A 15,381-nucleotide genomic window follows, 5' to 3' on the forward strand; every position below is an offset into this window, starting at 1 on the left:
AGAGAGACAAAACACATCTGCATCACATAAAAAACATTCTTTCACTTTCTTTGCTATCCCTACTAATATCTTAAAATTGATAATAAATGAATGAATTAAGTTATTAATTTATGTTTTTAAATGATTGATGAAGTAAGGGATAAAAAATTGGTGTTTTAGAAAATGCTAGGATGAATGAAATAAGTTAGATTATGATATAAAATGTATAACGTATGTGAAGTAGTAGTTGGATTGAAGGGTCAAAACTTATTGTTTGACATGGATTGAAGGTCCATGTGAATCACAATTACCCATTGCCATAAATTAACAAGAGATAAGTGAAGGGTGAATGATACTACAACCTCAAACGAGACCAAACAGAAATTAAAAAAAAGGGAAAGTGCATATTGGTACGTGGTGTGGTTGTTCAGATTTTGTGGGAAAAAGGCAGCTGTGAATCTCTCTGATTGCTAAGGTAGATTCCTTTGTAGGTTAAGATCAAACTTCGAAAGCACGAAAAAATAAAAAAAAGTTTTTTAGTACAGAAATAAATAAAGAAAAGGACGTGTCTGGTTGTCACAGCTTACCGTTTGTTTATAAAAAGAGGAGTGAGATGGGAAGAAGGTTTGCGTTTGACCTCGTAAAAGAACTTGTGCTTCTTCAGAGTCTGCGTCTGCTTCTCATCAAATCCCTATCATAAAAAACCATTCATCCCATTCATTTCATAGTCTTTTCATTTTCATCTTGATTTGCTCCCATGGGAGACATAGTCAAGAAAATATTGGCCAAACCCATCCAGCTCGCCGACCAAGTCACCAAAGCCGCCGACGAGGCCACTTCCTTCAAACAGGAATGCGCCGAGCTCAAGTCCAAGACGGAAAAGCTGGCGGCGCTGCTCCGTCAGGCGGCGCGTGCCAGTTCCGAACTCTACGAGCGTCCCACGCGCCGCATCATCGAAGAGACCGAACAGGTCCTCGACAAGGCTCTTGCCCTGGTCCTCAAGTGTCGCGGCAACGCTCTCATGAACCGCGTGTTTACACTCAACCCTAGCGCCGCCTTCCGCAAGGTCTCCTCCCACCTTGAAAACTCCGTCGGCGACGTCTCCTGGCTCCTCCGCGTCTCGGCTGGCGAAGCCGGCGGTGAGTACCTCGTGGGGCTCCCTCCCATAGCCGCGAACGAGCCGATCCTCTGCTTCATCTGGGAGCAGATCGCCGCCCTCCACACGGGTGCCCCAGAGGAGCGGTCGGACGCCGCGGCGTCGCTGGTGTCTCTGGCGAGTGACAATCCGCGCTACGGGAAGCTGATAATCGAGGAGGGCGGGGTGGGCCCCCTGCTGAAGCTTTTGAAGGAAGGAAAAAGCGAAGGGCAAGAGAACGCGGCACGTGCCGTGGGTCTGTTGGGGCGTGATCCTGAGAGCGTGGAGCATATGATCCACGTTGGGGCGTGCTCGGTGCTGGCAAAGATCCTGAAGGAAGGTCCTATGAAGGTGCAAGGTGTGGTGGCGTGGGCCGTGTCGGAGCTCGCTGCGAATTACCCCAAGTCTCAGGACCTTTTCGCTCAGCACAAGATGGTGACCTTGCTGGTTGGCCACCTCGCTTTCGAAACCGTGGAGGAACACAGTAAGTACGCTATTGTCAGCAAGAAACCCACTTCCATCCACGCCCTCGTCGTCGCCAGTAGCAACACCAACAACACTAATCTCCGAAATCAAAATCACCACCCCGAAGCTGAAATTCCCACACGCATCCCGCATCCCTTCGGTGAAGGACCACGAAATCTCCACAGAGTAATCACCAGCACAATTGCAATGCACGCTGCCAACAAGCAAGGAAACGAAACCGGTCAGAATCAGAGCAAGAGTAATGGAGTTTCTAATGACGGTAAACTGGGGAACAACAATCAGAATCACCAGCGAAACTATTCACATTCGGGGATTAACATGAAAGGGAGGGATCTGGAGGATCCTGGGACTAAAGCTTACATGAAGGAAATGGCAGCCAGGGCTCTCTGGCAACTTGCCAAAGGTAATTCCCCAATTTGTCGTAGCATCACCGAATCACGAGCCTTGTTGTGTTTCGCTGTTCTCCTTGAGAAAGGAACAGAGGCTGTGCAGTACAATTCGGCGATGGCGGTGATGGAGATTACGGCTGTGGCAGAGAAAGATCCGGAATTGAGGAAATCGGCGTTCAAGCCGAACTCTCCCGCTTGCAAAGCCGTGGTTGATCAAGTGGTCAAGATAATCGAGAAAGCGGATTCGGATTCAATCCTTCTGATTCCGTGCATCAAGACGATTGGGAATTTGGCGAGAACGTTCAAGGCTACTGAGACAAGGATGATCGGACCGTTGGTGAAGCTTCTGGACGAAAGGGAAGCGGAGGTGACAAGAGAGGCGTCGATTGCACTGGCAAAATTCGCCTGCACCGAGAATTACCTGCACGTGGATCACGCCAAGGCCATTATAAGCGCCGGCGGGGCTAAACACTTGATTCAGCTGGTCTATTTTGGGGAAGAGATGGTGCAGATTCCGGCGCTTCTTCTTCTCTCCTACATTGCAATGCACGTCCCCGACAGCGACGAACTTGCTCAGGCTGAAGTCCTCGGAGTCATCGAATGGGCCTCCAAGCAATCCTCCGTCGCCCATAACCAAACTCTGGAGGCCCTTTTGCTCGATTCTAAGAGCAAGTTGGAGCTTTACCAGTCCAGAGGCCCCAGAGGATCCCATCAATCACAAAAACATCACTAGCACCAAAAACACCAATGCTGCCTTTCTTTCATTGCAATTTGTAAAGATTTTTCACCCATTCACTCATTCTTTTTTTTTTCCATCATTCTCTTCATTCTGTACACATACTCACATACTTCTCATCCATCTCTTCCACCTTTCCCACTGTTACTCAGACCCCGTAGAGGTCTATCTGGGTTCAATCGTAAGCTGAACATAACTGTAATCTAAGGGTGTCACGTAAGAGAAATTAACGAGTGGTTTTGAATTATTATCCTTACGGTCTTGTTCACTTGAGTGGATTTGAGAGGATTTGAGAGAGAGTAATTGAGGAGATTTGAAAGGATTTAAAAATAAATTTTTTTGTTGTTTATTTGAGTCAATTTGAAGAGAAGTGAGAATGAATTTGGAAGTAAAAATTGTGAGAATTAGTGTAAGATTTGATTGACGTGACAGATTAAAAAAATTTAATTCCAAATCTAATCTCATTTACCTCCAAATTCATTCAAATAATCAATAAAAAAATTTATTTTCAAATCCTCTCAAATTCCCTCAATTATTCTCCTTCAAATCCACTCAAGTAAACAAGGCCTTAATTTTTTGATAATTAAGTTTTTTTCTTTTTTACTACTGTAATTCACTTTTTATCTTGAGGTAATTTTTACCTGAGAGTAGATTGAAAAGTGTTGCAGGTTTTGTTGGCCATGGCAGTTTAGTATTCTTGTATAGAAAAAAGAGTGAAGATAGAATAATTTATTAGTTTGAATGATTCGTCGGCTTTCTGGGTGAAGACAAAGTAGGGAATAAATAGATCGTGGAAAGCTAAAGTTGGACCTGTTCAATCCAAACCGCTGTATTGCTTTTGACAAGACCAAAATATTGTTAATGATGGACCGTACTTTGGAAGGTTGAACCAAGAATTAGGACATATCCTTAGCCAAAGCACACAACAAATTCTTCCTAATCGTCGTCGACTACTTCACCAAGTGGATTGAGGCCGAACCCCTATCTATTATCAGTGTCCAGCGAATACAGAAGTTCATCTGGCATTTAATCTGTCGATTTGGTCTACCACAAAAGATCATCACTGACAACGGTCGACAGTTCGTTGAACGCAAGTTAGAGGAATTTCTCAGCAATGTGGGCATTAAACACATAACCAGCTCAGTGGAACATCCGCAAACGAACGAACAAGCGGAGGCCGCGAATAAAGCTATACTCATTGAATTGAAGAAACGACTCGGTGAAGCCAAATGTTTATGGGTGGAAGAACTACCCGAAGTCTTATGGGCGTACAGATGCACCCCACACGGCTCCACCGGGGACACTCCCTTCAACTTGACTTACAGCACTGGTACCATGCTCCCAGTCGAGGTCGGAGAGCCCTCACTACGAAGACACATCATCAATCTAACACTTAACGACGAACAGTTGCGGATGAATCTCGACACCCTGCCCGAGCGTCGAGAAGTCGCCACCGTTCGTGCTGAAGCTCAAAAGAGAATGCTCTCCCGCCGCTATAACACTAAGGTAAAACCCCGAGCGTTCAAAAACGACGATATGGTGTGGCGGAAACGGGGGCAGCCAGAGTAAATCGAGCACACGGAAAGTTAGCAACCAACTGGGAGGGGCCATTCCGCATCGTTGAGGACCTGATGAATGGGGCATACCGTCTCCAGCTCCTGAATGGACAACCTGTTCCCAACACGTGGAATGCTACTCACCTCAAATATTATTTTAGTTGATATTCCTTTATATTCATGACACATTATTCATCTCAATTCCAAACAATGATATCTTTTTTATTATTATTTCTTTGTATTTTCTCATCTGTCGAGCCCCAGGTTTAGACTCCCCTAATTTCATTCAACATGTTACATAGTCGCCCTCAAGCAACCCGCTCAAAGCCAATGCTCGACCGGATGCAAGTTCCCCTAGAACACAACCATACCTAGGTGACTTAGGATATAATTCCCACTGGTAGATGTTCTCCCTCGAACACCCAGTTACGTATGGGATACATTCCCACTGGTAGATGTTCTCCCTCGAACACCCAGTTACGTATGGGATACACTCCCTCTGGTAGATGTTCTCCCTCGAACACCCAGTTAAGTATGGGATACACTCCCTCTGGTAGATGTTCACCCTCGAACACCCAGCACATTCGAGCTAAACGATCGCTCATAAACCCTGTCCGCGAATCACTCTAGTCAACAAGCAACAATCTTATCAAACGCGAGCATAAATTCAACATAGTATAACAGTTCAATACTCATAATCATAAAGTTCCAGTCGACACGTACGTTCAAACACATAAATATTCTAATTCCTAATCTATTACAATGTTAAGCGATGCGACAACAACATCTCCGGTCGTTCCCATAGCCGGTTCATCCACGGCGATCACCTCATTAGGCTCGTCAGCAACGACCGCCTCTTCATCTATACCCTCTTCGGCTTCCAGAAAGGCATCTTCCGGAATTTCACATAGAGGCTTCAGTTGACCCTCATACACATCCTTCCGAACGTCGAATGCCACCCCCTCGGTCGACACCTCAAGCAAATGAGCGACCTGCCTCAGCGCCTTCTGAAAACCCCGGGTATGTTCGACCACTATAGCTTCCTTCATTTCCTCCATTATCTCCTTGTCCTCGACCGTCTCCTCCCGCAAATCATCCCTCTCCTCGGTCAACGCCGCCACTATCTTCTTTGCCTGTTCCAGCTTGCGCGACACTTGATCGCGCTCCTTTTTAAAAGCCAGGCCGGCGGTTCGGGCATCAGTCAACAGCACTTCAGCCTCTCTTAGTAATTGCTCTGACCTTTTCTGCTTCGGATCGCAGAGGGCGTGAGCCTCAGTAAGTTCCTTCAGTTGAGTCCGCGCCTTCTCCAGCTCAACCCGCAACACACCTCTATCAGAGGCATATGCCATGTGCCAAGCTAGCATTTGTGTCCGACTCGCCATTTCCAACATGGCATCGGCCATTTGTTGCTTGGTCATGTTTTCTACTACCCTCTTCTCCGAGTTATCCAGATTAAACTCGACCTTATGAGTCAGGGTGAAAGAGGAATCCCATACGCCGTTAGGGAGGGGACGCTCTATCTCATCTGCAGTCTCCTTCCTCTTCTTCGACACAGCTCCACTTGTGTCGACCGCTTTGCCTCTCCTTTTTCGCACCAATGGCTGCTCTTCAACGACCGTTGCTTCATCAGTCGAAACCGATAACACGACCGGACTAGTTGGTTGGACTTGCGCAGGTTTGGATGAAGACCCTAGACGATCATCTTCCGCCTTCTCGGTGTCGATGGTTTGAAACCAGTTTCGGACATTTCCTTTTCTTCCCATTATCTCTGCGAAACAAAGGTCACTCCAGAACAGTCAACAACAACCAGGCAACAGATAAAAATAACAAGAAAAGAAACATACCAAATACTCTCGAATAGGCGTCATCGTGCTCTAGGCAGTTGATGAGCCGACGGGAAGAAAAGGGGCGTGGTAAAGTCGTCAACACATTCAGAGCTTCTAACTCTTCGATCGTCATTTTATCCTCAGCCCACGAGGTGAACCTCAGCGGATCCTGCGTCCAGCACAATGGGAATTTGGGGCTTCCCTCTCCATCAAAAAAGTGCCTCCGCCTAGAATCGGGGATCAACACTTTAAAGAATTTATCTTTAAAGCCCCTATATGACTGCAAATAAAGCTCTAAAAGAGCATTACCCAGCTCAGAAATCAGCGACACCCAACCCTTCTTCGCAACCGGTCGACACCTAAAAAAGTACAAAAACAATGCCACAGTCGGCCTAATCGCCAAGGCCCGACATAGCACTGCAAACGCCTGCATGTACCCCCAACCGTTGGGATGCAATTGACTGGGAGCGACATTTAGGGTCCTCAACACATCCATTTGGAAGGTTGTGAAGGGCAATCTCAGGTACAGATCATAGAACGGTGAAGCGTAACAATAAAAGAACTCATTGGAACTATTCTCCCTCCCGTGGAACACTCTCTCATCCTCCCTACAAGCCACCAGCTTCACACACGATTTATACCCTAGGGTTCTCAAAATACAGCTATTTCCTACCCAATCTGCTAACACTGTCCTACTCCTAAACAAACTACTAAATTCGTTAACTTCACGCGCCGCCCAGTTGTAATCGCCACCACAAGCCGGAAACGTTACACGCTCTTCTGGGCCTTCACTGCCCACGTTTCCATAAAAAAACGCGTTCTCACCATAAGGCACAGTGGTGATATCAAGGCATTCCGCCGTTGAAGACGGCTCCGGTAGATCAATACCAGCGCTCTGCCCTTTTCTTCCATTATTGGTGGTAAGCACACTAATACGGAGGAAGTATTAAAATTTACCTGATAGATTGGTATGGCAACAGCGTCAATTATGTAGGAAGGCAGATTCCACTCACACCACCAACAGGGGAACAGTCACCGGCGCAATCTACTTTTCGTTTTTGAACCAAGAATGGCAGACTCCTCTCATTCTCTTTCGTCTTAAAGAAGCCAGGGAGACGGACCACTCTACACCGTAGGATCAATTCGATCTAACGGCTTTGATTCCATGACTTTTCACTTACCCCAGAGGCGGGAAACCCTAAAACCTGACACCGAAACGGTGCGTAGCGCTTCTCCCGTAACGGTACAATTATCGTCCTACAGTAAACTCACAGAACCCAACCGTGCTCGTCTACTCGAACTCGGGGGCATTATGTATGGTAGGTGGTTACCTGAACCAATCGACAGCATATACGGTCGTCCTTAAACGATCGTCCACTTAAAAGGTTACCTGAACCAATCGACAGCAGACGGTCAGGTTACCTGAACCAATCGACAGTATCCGATCATCTTTAAACGATCGTCCACTTAGTAAAAGGAGCGACCGTTTAGGAAGATCCTAGGCTGGCCTCCGCCACCCTTGACGTCAACTATCATAAGCGATCGTTATCTTACGATCGACTATTAATCATAAGCGATCGTTATCTTACGATCAACTATTGATCATAAGCGATCGTTATCTAACGATCGTCTATTGATCGAACTAAAAGGGCGGTCAGTCAATTTCAGTCAAAACTGACATCTTAATCCTGAGAGAGCAGTTGAATGTATCCGATTATGACGCCGCGAATCATGGAGTTAACTGATCCAGTATTAAGCACGACTTAACAGTTATATTTAGCAGAGTCAGATTATCAACCAACCGGATTTTAAGGTAAACGGTTCACCTTAATTACTAAGATAAATATGCAAAGAAAGGAGAGAAAAATGTACGTTTTTTCCCTGGAGAAATAAATTAAGAAAGAAAATAATATCTTCTTCTTCTTTTTGAACTGAGGATAGTTAGATTGATTCTTTTTCTGACTTGAGCGTCGGAATGCCTTCGCAGGTACCCAGCCCATCTTCTCTCGAAGAGCTTTTTATAGGAAGGAGACGCGACGGCCATAGTGTCACTGGAAGGAGCGAAGGTGATTCATCGCGCACGTATCTCGGCCTACACAATTCTACTGAAACAGAAGTTAATTAGAGGCTATTTCAAATGCATATACTAAATCTTTCTTTCTCCCGTCGGAAAAATATCTATGATTTAATTTCCGATGACATAGGAAGTTGTGAATATGATGAAGATGAAACCAGAATTAGATGGCAGCCAAAACACAACTAGAATTGGTAGTTGTTGGGCATAGTTCAACAAAGGATTTCTCACGCTAGTGTATTTGATAATCTAGAACAGACAGAATATAAGGTTGTTTCTTTTTCTATCTACTTTCTTTTTTTAAAAGTTAATTTGCATAAATGACCAATTTATTGTCCTTTTCAAACATCTTATTACATGATGTTTGATGTCCCCTTACAAGTAAAAGCGAAATTAAAATGAAATAGAAGAAAAAGATTAAATAGTATGCAAATTACTTTTGGAAATAACTTCACAAAATTTTCGAAACATTTCTAAAAAAGTATTTTCTAGAATTATTTTCAAAAGCGCCTTTCAATTTTTTTTTTCTTTTCTGAACAAAAAATCAAGTTTGTTTCTGCTGAATGGGACAGGGAAAAACTCCTGTTACCTCCGTCCGGAAACACTCCTCCTTCAACGATCGGTTCTTCACCTCTAGCCTCCTGCGCGCTCGGTATCAGTGTAAATGGGGTGACCTTCAAGAAAACACTCCGACGCTCAAGTCAGAAATGGTCTTTGCAAGTCTATCTATATGTGTAAAAAACAGAACCTTTACCTTCTCATTTGACGGCTATTTATATGATTTTAGAGAATATTACCCATTAATTTACCTTTTAATGACTTTCAATGCACATCTTAAATATTCTACAATGACCGTTACCTCATTAACTACACATTCATGAGCATTCAACTGCTGTCTCCAGTCCGCAGTCTTAGAAGTCCGTCCGACCGGACATACTGTACTTGAGAGATCCGATTGGACATATTAGGCTGAGACACTCGATCAGACATATTAGCCTTGCTTCTACCCGCTCGGCATTGTCTAAACCTTTCCGATCGATTATCCGCCGTCGGTAGTAACAAAGGTATTTGTATGGATATACGAAATGAAGAGTTAAAGAATATTTTGTCCAAAAAAATAATTCACTAAAATCTCATTCAAACAAAAATAAGGTTAAAATAGTGTATCTTCAATAGCGACAAGATAGAAAATCGGTAAGGATTGATAGAACAATAAGAATTGGGGGAACATAATAGGTTTAGAGTTTATTATGCCTTTGCTGGATAAAATGGTATATTTGGGAATAAAAATAAAGGAAAGTGGTTTAAATAACAATCCAGGGGAATGTAAGAAAAGAAAAGCCCAGATATAATACATTTCATTTGCAAACTCGGTCTAATCATGAGGATATGTAGATAAGGCCCAAAAGATGTTCAATATTTCTAAAAAGCGTTCCAAGTAATTTTCACATACACATATAAACATACAAAGTACACACGAAAGTGAAGATAAAATAATAGAGGTAATAAATATTTTTTTATTTGATAAATTATAATTAGACTTTAAAAATACGTGAAGTTTTGCATATTACATATAAAAAAATAAGGTTTTCAGTTTTTGTATTAAATATAGGCTAGTCCACTAAATCTGAGCATGTGCATATATACTAGCTGAAAATAAACTCGTTTAAAATGTAAATTTTGCAAGAACAGGTTACCCTATTGTACGATCTTTAGTGATAGCATTACGTGTTTACATATATATAATTCTATCACTTTAAATATACTTCATATTATATCATATTTTAAATCTATAATTTAACTAATATAGTATATTTATTTCAATACTTTTTAAAGTTGGTAATTAATATTATATATTTTTAATTTGTCTAATATTTTTAACAATCTAACTTCTCATAGTTTTAGTAATATTTATTGTAAATTAGTTTTCAGATTAAAATAATACAATTTTATAATGTTTTTATTGAGTTTTTTCTCTGTCAAAAAAGTTATAAATTTCGAATGACATATTAAATAGGATTGTGAACAATGTCATGTATAATTTTATTATTATAATATATTTTCTATTCAATCAGATACATCATAATACAATTTTATTATGATATATAAATATGAAGTATCTATATATTAATTTGTTAGGTTTAATCATTCAAAAGGTCCCTTTTTTTCGGTGAGAATCTCAATTTGGTCCTGTTCTTTTTCGGCGTCTCAATTGGATCCTATTTTTATGAAAATTGCAATAATTGGGTCCTTGCCGTTAAATTGAACCTAACGGCGTTAGTATGTGATTCACGTGGCATGCTGAACTGACTTTTTAATTGACGTGGATATTTATATTTTTTAAAAAACAAAGAAATGGATAACACATCACCCATCTCTTCTAACACACCATCACCATCAATCATGAAATCTGGAAAACCATTGCGACTCGAATCTGGAAAACCAAGGGATCCTCAGAATAGTCTGTAACTTTCATCCTTTCACTGAGTTCACTTCCCAGCTCATCATCAGTTTCATCATTTTGGCATTCCTCCCAAAAATCATGATGAATCCTTTGCCTGCCTCGCTGGGTAAGAATAATGCTTTTTCCATCAAGCAATTTAATCTCATCCTCCCAAACACAGTATCTACAAGATCCATGACCCTATATAACAATCATTAGTTCAATGATACATTTTCAAGATAACCCAAAAGGACACTTACCATATACATCAAGCAGCTTATAGGCACCAAAAATCCAATATCATCTTCTGGTACAAAACATAGATTTTTGCCCAAAAACCCAATACACACACATACACATAAAAGAACCATAACATCAATGAGAAAATAAAGATGCAAACTTGCAAGTGTTAGAAGCGTACTCAATGCCCCTCGCCGCTGTCCACGGCCGTCCCAAATCAAGCAAGGCCTTCGCCGCCGACCTCGCCTCCTTCATCTGGAGCGGCTACAATGTCTTCCTCGCTCCCTCCCTCCGGATACCTCTTCCGTTCGAGAATTTCCTCACCATCCAGTTCATCCACATCCACATCCACAACGATTTCGATAGCATGGGTAGCTCCACATCCACATCCACATCCAGCCTCGATTGGAAATTGATTAAGAAGAGCTTTAGGCTTGGAACGAGTGGTCGGGGTCAACGTCGATGAAGAGGGTGTCGTCAGAGACGGTGACGACAGGGGAGGCGGCGTCCTCAACGGAGAGAGGGTTCGCTTCGGTACCGGTGAGGTCATCAATGTCGAGGCGCGAGGGTTCCGCGTTCATGGAGACCAGGTGGTCACGGTTTCGACTTTGCAGGGTTTCGACTTTGCGGGATTGGAGTTGGCGTTGAGGTGGCTGGTGCTCCAGTGATGGATTAGGGGAAATGTTAGGGTTTTTGGAAGTGGAAGATGATGATGTGTTAAGGGTAATAACGTGGTTCAGTTGAATGTTTAATAAAAAAAATAAAATTCCACGTCAGCGGGCCATGTCACCATACATTAACGCCGTTGAGTTCAATTTAACGGTAGGGATCCAATTGTTGCAATTTTCACAAAATTAGGACCCAATTGAGAAATCGAAAAAGAACAGGACAAAATTGAGATTCTCCTCGAAAATAGGGACCTCCTGAATGATTAAACCTAATTTGTTATTATGAAAAAGATGTACAATCAATATAAATTGTCATATTTGATCAAATTTCTTCTTTAAGGAGAGTTTTTTTTAATTTTGTAGTTTTTTATGTAACTTAAAATTTAGATAACAACACGTGATCGCATTGTATATGAACTAACAAATCATATTAAGAATATAAGTTAAATCTAGTCCATTGTGTTAGAGATACATTAATCTTTCTAGAAGTTTTTTATGTCTTTTCTTGTTAGTTACAATTTGATCTTTTTTAATATACAACTTTAATATCCTCATCAGTTGAATCTGTTGAGCTAATTGTCCTTAACAAAAATCATTAAGTTAGCATGCAATAATTAGATTTGAAATTCATGAAATTCTAGATGCTAAGGGTAAAATCAAATCTCATAATCAATAAACCCATTCAATCATATATGTACTATATGAAGTATACCGATCGAAATTGATTGTCATTAAGCATGTACTAATAGGTCAGATTGTCTTACGCCCTACAAATATATTGCATTAATGATTAATTATTGGGTTTGATTACCTAAAATATATTGCATTAATGGTTAATCAATGGACTTGGCTGTCACAAGCCTTATAAGTAGACAACTGATGTCCATGGATCTTCTTCTATCTTAATAAAATATAGATCTTTTTATGAAACATATCTGACTTGAGCGTTGGAGTTCTTATTTGAGCGTTGGAGTGTCTTCTGCAGGTCAACCATTAATCGGGAAGGATTACTTGAAGAGTTGGCCGATCGGAGCATAGCAAGGAAGGAAGATCGACCCTCGGACAAATGTTACTGAAACATTTTGACACCCACCATGGGGCCGAGCGGCATCCCCATGAAGCCACGAAGAACCATACGCGCTCTCGGTCTCGACATCGTTATTCGGATCAACACCAGGTCTTGTAACAAGAGTAAAAAATTCCGTAATAATTGCTAAAGGCATGACTTTTGTTTTGAGAACTGTCAGGAAAGTTCAGCTCCTGATTGTCCGGCAAAAGACCACTCCAAAGAACGCAGACAGTAGTAAAACCTGTCGACTCCATATGAACCATGGGCATGATACAGAAGAATGCAACATAGTGAAAGATGAGTTGGAAAGACTCATCCGCGCAGGCTACCTCCAAAATTATGTCAAGGAAAGGACATCCACCAGAGTAGCAACTCCCAACCGGAAGGAATCCTCTCGACACAGCCTAGAACGATCGCCTCCCAGGGACGACCGGCAAAGACGGCGGTCCCGAAGCCAACCTCGACGCTCTGAAAGGGAAAGATCGGTCCGGGGACGGATCGATACCATATCTGGCGGCTTCGCAGGAGGAGGATCGTCAGCATCTGCCCGGAAACGACACTTGAGACAGTTGAAGTCGGTGCACATGGTAGATCGAAAACCTCGATCCATACCCGACATCACATTTATTGACGCCGATTTCCACGCTCCCGACCCTGATCACGATGATCCCATGGTCATCACAGCCGAAATAGCCCGCTACGACGTAAGCAAGGTCCTCGTTGATCAAGGTAGTTCGGTCAACATTTTGTACTGGACAACCTTCAAGAAAATGGACTTTTCCGAGGACCTGATAGCCCCTTTTAATGAGCAGATTGTCGGCTTCGCAGGGGAGAGGGTCGACACTCGGGGATACCTAGACCTACGGACTCGACTCGGCACAAGCAGGGATGCGCCAAAGCTTAGAGTCAGGTTCCTGCACGTGGAGGCAAACACCTCGTGTAATGCTTTGCTAGGCCGACCTTGCTTGAAAGCTTTCGGAGCCATCGTATCCACCCCGCACCTGGCCATGAAATTCCCCACGGAACGGGGGACTATATGTACCGTAAGGGCTGATCAGTGAACGACTCGACAGTGTTATGTCGCCGGTTTAAAAGTCACCCCTTTTATGCCGTCCAAGAGGGTAAGAGGAGCTGAAACAACGACGATTGATCTGGATCCCAGAACCAACGTAGACGAACGTCTCCATCCGCAAGGAGATGTCAAAGCATTCCAACTGGGGGTGGATGTGTCCAAAACCACGACCATCGGTGGGAATTTGGCGATTCATGACGAGCGTAATATGACACGGATAATACGAACCAATGATGACTTATTTGCGCGGGTGGCTGCCGATATGTCGGGAATACATCCGGGTGTCATGGCCCATAAATTGTCGGTCTTCCGGGAGGCGCGCCCGGTAGCGCAGAAGAAGCGACGATTTGGGGAGGAAAAACGTGCAGCCATCCAAGCAGAGGTCAACAAGCTGACGAACGCTTAGTTTATCCGGGAAGTAACTTACACTACGTGGTTGTCAAACGTGGTCATGGTCAAGAAGTCTAATGGTCAATGGAGAATGTGCGTGAACTTTACTGACCTCAACAAAGCCTGCCCTAAGGATTCATATCCTCTACCGAGCATTGATCGATTGGTTGATGGGGCTTCAGGACATACTGTGCTCAGCTTTCTCGATGCATACTCGGGCTATAACCAAATCCCCATGTACGAGCCAGATCAGAACAAAACAGCCTTCATTACCGAGCGAGCTAACTATTGCTATGAGGTAATGTCGTTCGGTCTAAAGAATGCAGGCGCCACCTATCAACGCCTCATGGACAAAGTCTTCCACCATCAAATCGGCAGATGCATGGATGTCTATGTGGGCGACATGGTCATCCGAAGCCAATCTGTGGAACAACATCTCAAGGATTTGGCAGAAGTTTTCCTCCAGATCCGACGATACAACATGCGGCTTAACCCCTCCAAGTGTACCTTCGAGGTCCCAACTGGTAAATTCTTGGGTTTAATGCTAATGTGCAGAGGTATCGAAGCCAACCTAAACAAATGTCAAGCCGTGCTCGACATGCCGAGCCCTAAAACCCTGAAAGAGATACAACATCTGGTTGGCCGACTCACAGCTTTATCCCGTTTCATCCCAAGATTAGCCGAACACATCAGACCCATCCTGAAAAACATGAAGAAGGGCACCACCCAACACTGGGACGATGCTTGTGAACAACTTTTGGCGCTGTTAAACACATTCTCACTAGCCCTCCAATCATGGCGAGACCGGTCGCCGGATCCGATTTACAATTATACATCGCAGCATCCCATCATGCTGTAAGTGCTGCTTTGGTGTAGGAAGCCCCCGTTCTGAAGCTGGTATATTTCGTCTGCCGCATGCTGCAGGGAGCAGAGGAGCGATACTCTCAAATCGAGAAGGTAGCATTGGCCCTGCTCACCACATCCCGTCGGCTTCGACCATATTTCCAGAGCCATCAGGTGGTTGTCAGAACTAATCATCCAAGCGCCAAGGCGGGAAAGATGGTCTCATGGTCAGTGGAACTTTCTGAATTTGGACTCTGTTATGAACTTCGGGGGTCCGTTAAGGGTCAACACCTAGCAGATTTTGTAGCTGAGTTAACACCCACGCCCGACAGCTTGGAACCGAAGTGGCTCCTCAACGTGGATGGATCCTCAGACAAGAGAGGGGGGAGCTGGTATTGTTCTAGAAGGACCAAATGGTCTAATCGTGGAACAAGCCATCACGTTTAGGTTTTCGGCCAGCAACAACCAAGCGGAG

At 43.5% G+C, this 15,381-nt stretch overlaps 3 protein-coding genes across 3 annotated transcripts; 2 read left to right on the plus strand and 1 right to left on the minus strand.

The window, feature by feature from the left end:
• Positions 1 to 605: 605 nt before the first annotated feature.
• LOC124839653 (uncharacterized) lies at positions 606 to 2,975 on the plus strand. The gene has a single exon (XM_047315541.2). The coding sequence runs from the start codon at positions 737 to 739 to the stop codon at positions 2,720 to 2,722; it is 1,986 nt and encodes a 661-aa protein (XP_047171497.2). The 5' UTR covers positions 606 to 736; the 3' UTR covers positions 2,723 to 2,975.
• Positions 2,976 to 4,311: 1,336 nt separating this feature from the next.
• Positions 4,312 to 6,297, minus strand: LOC148192065 (uncharacterized). Its single transcript, XM_088099997.1, has 4 exons — positions 6,126 to 6,297; positions 5,043 to 6,049; positions 4,712 to 4,907; positions 4,312 to 4,451 (listed from the first exon to the last, which is right to left on the minus strand). Exons 1-4 carry the CDS (start codon positions 6,238 to 6,240, stop codon positions 4,312 to 4,314), a joined length of 1,458 nt encoding a protein of 485 aa, XP_087956123.1. The 5' UTR covers positions 6,241 to 6,297.
• A 6,456-nt stretch (positions 6,298 to 12,753) lies between these two features.
• On the plus strand, positions 12,754 to 13,662 carry LOC124839644 (uncharacterized). The gene has a single exon (XM_047315531.1). It carries the CDS (start codon positions 12,754 to 12,756, stop codon positions 13,660 to 13,662), a length of 909 nt encoding a protein of 302 aa, XP_047171487.1.
• The last annotated feature ends 1,719 nt before the right edge of the window (positions 13,663 to 15,381 follow it).

Source organism: Vigna umbellata, chromosome 10 (assembly GCF_029865625.1).
Source record: "Vigna umbellata cultivar VRB3 chromosome 10, Vumbellata_1.0, whole genome shotgun sequence".
Lineage (NCBI taxonomy): Eukaryota > Viridiplantae > Streptophyta > Magnoliopsida > Fabales > Fabaceae > Vigna > Vigna umbellata.

Excerpts from the sequence above, each read along its gene's own strand:
- LOC124839644 (XM_047315531.1), top strand. The coding sequence starts at position 12,754 with ATGACTTTTGTTTTGAGAACTGTCAGGAAAGTTCAGCTCCTGATTGTC.
- LOC148192065 (XM_088099997.1), bottom strand. The coding sequence starts at position 6,240 with ATGACGATCGAAGAGTTAGAAGCTCTGAATGTGTTGACGACTTTACCA. Across the intron at positions 6,050-6,125 it reads CGCCTATTCGAGAGTATTTG|AGATAATGGGAAGAAAAGGA; the intron begins GTATGTTTCTTT and ends TTTGTTTCGCAG. Across the intron at positions 4,908-5,042 it reads TTGTCGCATCGCTTAACATT|AGTGATTCGCGGACAGGGTT; the intron begins GTAATAGATTAG and ends CTTGTTGACTAG.
- LOC124839653 (XM_047315541.2), top strand. The coding sequence starts at position 737 with ATGGGAGACATAGTCAAGAAAATATTGGCCAAACCCATCCAGCTCGCC.